This window comes from Gekko japonicus, unplaced genomic scaffold (genome assembly GCF_001447785.1).
Source record: "Gekko japonicus isolate JY-2015 unplaced genomic scaffold, Gekko_japonicus_V1.1 scaffold133, whole genome shotgun sequence".
Lineage (NCBI taxonomy): Eukaryota > Metazoa > Chordata > Lepidosauria > Squamata > Gekkonidae > Gekko > Gekko japonicus.
The window spans coordinates 60,719-67,836 of record NW_015171506.1 but is presented as its reverse complement, the minus strand read 5'-3'; the positions used below and the strand labels follow the sequence as shown (position 1 = coordinate 67,836).

General features: G+C 39.6%; 1 protein-coding gene across 1 annotated transcript in view; it reads right to left on the bottom strand.

Moving 5' to 3' along the window:
• GOLM1 (golgi membrane protein 1) overlaps positions 1–7,118 on the bottom strand; it is a 56,052-nt gene that overhangs the window by 23,838 nt on the left and 25,096 nt on the right. Inside the window, exon 4 of the mRNA XM_015419284.1 lies at positions 5,283–5,337. Coding sequence (XP_015274770.1) covers positions 5,283–5,337 — 55 coding nt within the window. The remainder of the gene's footprint in view (positions 1–5,282; positions 5,338–7,118) is intronic.

The following is a 7,118-nucleotide window of genomic DNA, read 5'->3' as shown; positions in this document are numbered from 1 at the left end:
TGACACTGTCTAACCATCTCATCCTTTGCCGTCCCCGTCTTCTTTGACCTTCAATCTTTCCCAGCATCAGGGTCTTCTCCAGTGAGTGCTCCCTTCTCATTTGGTGGCCAAAGTATTTGAGCTTCAGTTTCATTATCTGGCCTTCCAGGGAACAGTCAGGGTTGATTTCTTTGAGGATTGACTGATTTGTTCTTCTTGCAGTCCAAGGGACTCTCAAGAGTCTTCTCCAGCACCATAGTTCAAAAGAATCTATTCTTCGGCGCTCGGCCTTCCTTATAGTCCAACTCTCGCAGCCATACATGACTACTGGGAATACCATTGCTTTGACCATGCGGACTTTTGTTGGCAGGGTGATGTCTCTACTTTTTATCATGCTGTTTAGGTTCGCCATCGCTTTCCTCCCAAGGAGCAGGCGTCTTTTAATTTCATGGCTGCAGTCACAGTCTGCGGTGATCTGGGATCCCAGGAACGTGAAGTCTGTCACTACTTCCACGACTTCCCCTTCTATTTGCCAAGGAGTGATGGGGCCGGATGCCATGATCTTAGTTTTTTTGATGTTGAGCTTCAAGCCCACTTTTGCGCTCTCCTCTTTTACTCTGAGCAAGAGGCTCTTTAGATCCTTTTCACTTTCAGCCATTAGAGTGGTATCATCTGCATATCTGAGGTTGTTGATCTTTTCCCCAGCAATCTTAATTCCCGCTTGTGATTCATCCAGGCCAGCATTTCGCATGATGTACTCTGCATATATATTAAATAAGCAAGGTGACAATATACATCCTTGTCGTACTCCTTTTCCTATGCTGAACCAATCAGTTGTTCCGTATCCGGTTCTAACTGTCGCTTCTTGGCCCTTATACAGGTTTCTCAAGAGACATGTGAGGTGGTCTGGTACTCCCATCTCTTTAAGGACCTGCCATAGTTTGTTGTGATCCACACAGTCAAAAGCTTTAGCATAGTCAATGAAGCAGAAGTAGATATTTTTCTGGTACTCTCTTGCTTTCTCCATAATCCAGCGAATGTTGGCAATTTGATCTCTAGTTCCTCTACCTCTTCGAAACCCAGCTTGTACTTCTGGTAGTTCTCTATCCACGTACTGTTGAAGCCTAGCTTGTAGGATCTTGAGCATGACCTTGCTAGCGTGTGATATGAGTGCAATTGTGCGATAGTTTGAACATTCCTTGGCGTTGCCCTTCTTTGGGATTGGAATGTATACTGATCTTTTCCAATCCTGTGGCCACTGTTGCGTTTTCCAAATTTGCTGGCAAATGGAGTGCAGAACTTTAACAGCATCCTCTTCTAAGACTTTGAATAGCTCAGCTGGGATACCATCACCTCCACTAGCTTTGTTGTTATTAATGTTTTCTAAGGCCCATTTAACTTCACATTCCAGGATGTCTGGCTCGAGATCAGTGATTATACCGTCGTGGTTGTCAAGGACATCGAGGTCTTTCTTGTATAGTTCTTCTGTGTATTCTTGCCATCTTTTCCTAATCTCTTCTGCTTCTGTTAGGTCCCTACCGTTTTTGTCCTTTATCATGGCCACCTTTGCCTGGAACGCTCCCTTGATTTCTCCAACTTTCTTGAAGAGATCTACTTTGCACTGTTCATTAAGGAAGGCCTCCTTATCTCTCCTTGCTGTTCTCTGGAAATCTGCATTCAGTTGGGTAAATCTTTCCTTTTCGCCTTTGCCTTTCACTTTCCTTCTTACCTCTGCTATTTGTAAAGCCTCATCAGAAAGCCACTTTGCTTTCTTCTATTTCTTTTTCTTTGGGATGGTGGTGATTGCTGCCTCCTGTACAATGTCACGAACCTCCGTCCATAGTTCTTCAGGCACTCTATCATTTTACTAACAGTGAAAAGATCTCCTCCTCTTGGGGTTTTAGTTTAGTGTGGTTTGCTTTTCTTTCTCCTTAGTTGTAGTCCCTCCCCTATATTTCTTTGTAGTTTGTAGTATTTGCAAATTAAAAAAATATCCCTATGGGGATTTAAAAAAGAAAAAAGAAAATGACACCTTCAGGGGTTAACCATCTGTAGGAAATGCTGTTTGTTTGTTTAAAAAAAAGGATTAAGTCTTTATACTTCTTTCTCTTCTTCCTTATTTCAAATGGGATGTCTTTTAAAATCCTGATGGTGTTGCCTCCGATTTTCGGCGGTGTTCCTGTAGTTGCTTTCAGGATAGAATCCCTCACGTGTCTCTTTGAGAATCTAACCACTATCTCCCCCGGCAGATTATTTTTCTTGATGCAAACAGAATAGGCCCTATAGACCACATTCATTTCGCTTATAAGGTATTCCGCTTTTAAATCTGTAACTGGAGCTAATGCATTGCTCAAAAGTTGCTTTAGATTCTCGTCTTTTACTTCAGGGACCCCTTGTAAAAGTTGAGATTCATCCGAAGCTTGCTTCCTTTCCAGCATTTGCACCTTTTTCTTGACTTTTTTTAGAGTTGGCATCTATTTCCTTTACTTTCTCAGCTCCGTTTTTTTTGTAGTTTCAGACAGTTGGAGCTGCTGAGTTGCAAAGTTCTGGTTTAGAGTTGTCAGCTGCTGATTGAGGTTAGTCATCTGATCCAGTAGAGGGCGAAAAGAGTCCACCAAATGTTTAGAGAACTCTCTTCTGGTCATGGGCTCATGCTCCCTGGTGGTTTCACTTTTGCCTGTTTGTCTCCCTCCGCTTTTTTCCACACTTTTTTCCACGCCATTTTTATGGATTGTTTACTTTTGTCAAAACTTGCTAAAGTCTCTGAAATTCGCCCAACGTCTATCCGTGCTCTGGTAAGGTTCTTAAAACAGATTTCAATGCTTTTAATTCCGTCCCCCCCTTGCTGAATCACTTTTTAGTTCATGTGTATGGGAGGGGCCCCTCCCCTGCTCACTTTTCTCGCCATTCTCGGGGGGGGGGACTTTCTTTTTAAGTTGCCGATATTTCACTTTCACTCGACTCACTGTTCATTGTTGATCATAAGACCTCACTCAAAATGCGTTTTAAACGTTCGATCTCCGACGTTTGTCCTGGTCAGCGGCTCTAGTTCCATTCGGACGCATTGCGGCAGTACCGTTGGGGCGGAAGAGCACCTCAATTCCCCAGCATCGTGCTGGCGAAGAGGCCACCCTTCAAAAGCCCCATGGCTTTCACAAAGGCTCCGGGGGGAGGGTGGCGAACAATCGCCCTCCCTCCTAACTGCTAGTGCACAGATCGCACCCCCGGGAGGTCCAGGAGGTGCGTCTGCCAGTGTGTCGCCATAAACCGGAAGTCTGAAATCCCATTTCTGTCCAATCTGTATCAAGTACAACTGGAATGCATCAAGATACTATCTAGCTTTCTAGCCAATTGCAGAATATCAGAATGATAATCCATCTACCAGACCCTATGGAGATTAACTTGTTATCCAGACCACACTGTACCACAAGCAGAATACAAGTGAAGTTTATTTATTTCATTTATAGTCCACCTTTTTCACACAGATTCCACAGAGGTTACAAACTTTATCAATACAATAGGAGCAGTATGAAATATATAAATAATATTAGATTGCAAACTTAAAATAATGTAATATAAAAAGTATATGGCATATAAGAAATTTAGAAACTGGATAACAAATTAGAAAACAATGCAGTAAAAACATTAAATACATACAATAAACAGTGCAACAAACAATACCCCTTTTCCCTTTGTAAATGTGGCTTCCTGAACAAGTCCAGTGTTACTACCGCCCTGTTGTCTTTATAAAACGTTATACTTTGGAGTTTCTGCTCAACACTGTATACTAAATAGCCTGTATGTACCTCTTTCACTTTTTGCATAAAAATAATTATATCAGGAGAATATATTTTAAATCCTTATTAAAACAATACAAGTTACATCTTCATGCACGACACTCCAAGAAAGACCTTGAACATACCCTTACAACTTGGCTGTCTCTAGCTGGAAACCTACCAGCGCATGAATCAGCATTTCCTAGTGGCTCTTTTATATCAGTATGCACATTTATGCTTGCAGTAAACCCTGGGCAACTAAACTAAACACCTTCATAAATGTGTTCCTAAAATAGAGCTTGCAATAAACCCAGGTGCCAACTTTGCTGCCATATACACCCAGACAGCATAATCACTGGACCTAACAACATCAACTACTCCATCAGAGACTCATATACTTGCTCATCTTCTAACACTGTATATGATGCCATTAAATGCCAACAATGCCCTTCAGTTCTCTACATAGGACAAACAGGACAAACCCTATGCCAGAGGATAAATGGACACTAATCTGACATCAGGAATCACAAGATTAAGAAATCTATAGGAGAACACTTCAACCTTCCAGGACATTCAGTGGGTGACCACAAAGTAGCTGTTTTATTACAAAGGAACTTCAGAAACAGAATGGAAAGGGAAACTGATGAATTACAAATTATTACAACACTTGGAACAAAAACCTCCCCAGGACTCAACGAGGATATTGGATTTTATCTCATTATATATGCTAGCTCATTCAGTCCTCACATATGTATTCTCAACAAGAAGGACTATAAATCCTCAGTTTTTGAATGTATTTTAGTCTATTTCTTTTTCATAATAGTATATTAGAATACTGAATGTATGCAAGGGATATTAGGATATCTGCTGACATAGTAGCATTCTTTAGATGGGGATGTAGTGTTAAGTGCCCTCCCTGCCTGACAGGAGAGAATGAAGATTCCCAGTCACTTCCCACAATTAGAAAATACACCTTTAGACATTTCTCTGCTAGTCTGACATATTTATTGCTTTACAACTGTTGACCTTATAACCTTAACTTGTTATTTAGTGTCACTTCGCATATCTTGATCATCATCATGTTGCATATTAATTTGGTGGCTATAAATTTGAACCTTTTTGCATTCTAAGTGTATTTGATAAAGTGTGCATGCGCATCTGAAAGCTCATACCTTGAATAAGCCTTTGTTGGTCTTAAAGGTGCCATTGGACTCTAAATTTGTTGCCTACTATACTCTGTCATCTATTCCTAGTTTTTCAATTATACAAGAACAATAACTTTTCCATCATCTTACATTCTTAAGCACTTGGGATTGTCTCTTTCAACATGTTAGGGTCACACAGTTATTATACATAGCATAAGCATAATTCTAGTTGGGAACTCATATTCTAAAACAACTTCAGAAGCTATTGTATTTGTTTCTACTTTGTGATGGAGATGTTTTACCAATAGACATATAATGGGATATAACTGAGAACAATGTAAACAGTAATTTGATGTAAAGGTATTGCTTTATTGAGATTTACCTTGGAAGTTCTGGATCAATTTCTCATTTACTGTGATGTTATTCATTAACATAGCCTGAAAGGGAAAAAAAGTGATTGAGAAGCAATGACATCCTTTTATGCTGTACCCAAACACTGCACAAAGCTAATACCCACAAAATTGGTGGCATACTTCTTGCATATTTTGCAAGTAGGAAAACAAAACAAGACAATAGATTGGCCAAGAGCCTAGCAGTAACCAAGCACAAGCAGCCTGCACTGGAATTTGTAGGTGCCCTAGTGGACACATATAACCATTTACAGATGGGAGGGGAAAATGGGTTAATTCCTCACTTGATAACTAAGTGCTAATATAATGAATCTCCTCTAGAAGAAATTGCAAAAAGACAGATGCAACGTACACAGAAAATTACAACTGTTCCTCTTATGAATAAACAGTCCTTCAAATTATTTTATTCTCTTTCCTTCTTGCTCTCAATATGCATCCACATCAATCTTCACCTCACTTCTGACTCTATCCCTTAACATGAAAATCTTTCATATCAAACTGTTCAACTACCCAATTAAAAATTGTATGGGAATATTATATGCTTATATTAAATAAGTGTGAGACATGACTGGGGAAGAGTTATTTGTGAAAGGGAAAGATATTCAAGGCCTTTCAGTTTTGCCATGAGAAAACTGCCTGGAAACAAAATGGAATCCAGTAATTCACTAGCCTAGGATCTCCATTTAACTGCTGTCATAAACTCTGCTAGTCAAACTTGAATACTGTATAAGATCTCTCATACCAACTAACAAAATAACATATAAATAGCAAACTGTTATAAGCAAGAACTCTACAAGTATATTGTGACATTAACTTTAGCAGTACTAACATTTTAACTAACAGTGAAAAGATCTCCTCCTCTTGGGGTTTTAGATTAGTGTGGTATGCTTTTCTTTCTCCTTAGATGTAGTCCCTTCCCTATTTTTTCTTTGTAGTTTTTGTAGTTTTGCAAAATAAAAAATATCCCTCCGGGGATTTTTAAAAAAAACCTTGAATACTGTAATAGAGAATTTAGCTGGCATTCTCTCTTTTAAAGCTAAAATGGTACAATAGCCCCTGTTCATATAAAGAAAAAGCTGAGTCATTGATTACTGCTATTCCTCAGCAGTCTTATCACAAAGCAATTCTGTCATTAGCTGTACAGATAATACTTTGCCCCACCTGGAAGACAGATGATAAAATACTGACTGCTAGAAATGTTATGGGAAAAGAACATCCGTGTAAAATGGCCCAGACAACCAGATTAGAATGTATAATTACTTCATATGTAAATAGCATGACTGTCTCAGAGACTTTGTACAACAAACTGTCATGATCTTGGCTGGCTGGGCCAGACCATTGTTCAAATGCAGAATATACTATCAGATGAGAATATTTAAAATTTCATTTTTGTAGCAGATTTTCAGCCCAGAGCTGTGAGGGGGGGGAATTGAAAATGCATGAATGACAGGTGATTAAATCTTAGAAATTAAGGCCTCTGCAACTCCTTAGGCTTTCCAGTGTCTCACTTCTAAAAGCAACCAAGAAAGATACTGGACACAATGACATTTAATATCATCAATGTGCTCATTTTTTTACAGCTCAACAAAGCAGATGCAGCAAGAGACTGACCAATGGCAAACACTGTAGTCCAATTCACAGGACCGTATTGTTATGTTTTGGACTTGCTGTTTTGTTGGGTTTCAGCTAATGGGACAGCCTTCATCCTAAAAGTCCCAAGATGCCGGCTAAATGAAGTAGAACAGAATTCCCCTATATGGGCCAATGGCACTATGTTATATAACAGCAATTGAAGGACGGGGGGGGGG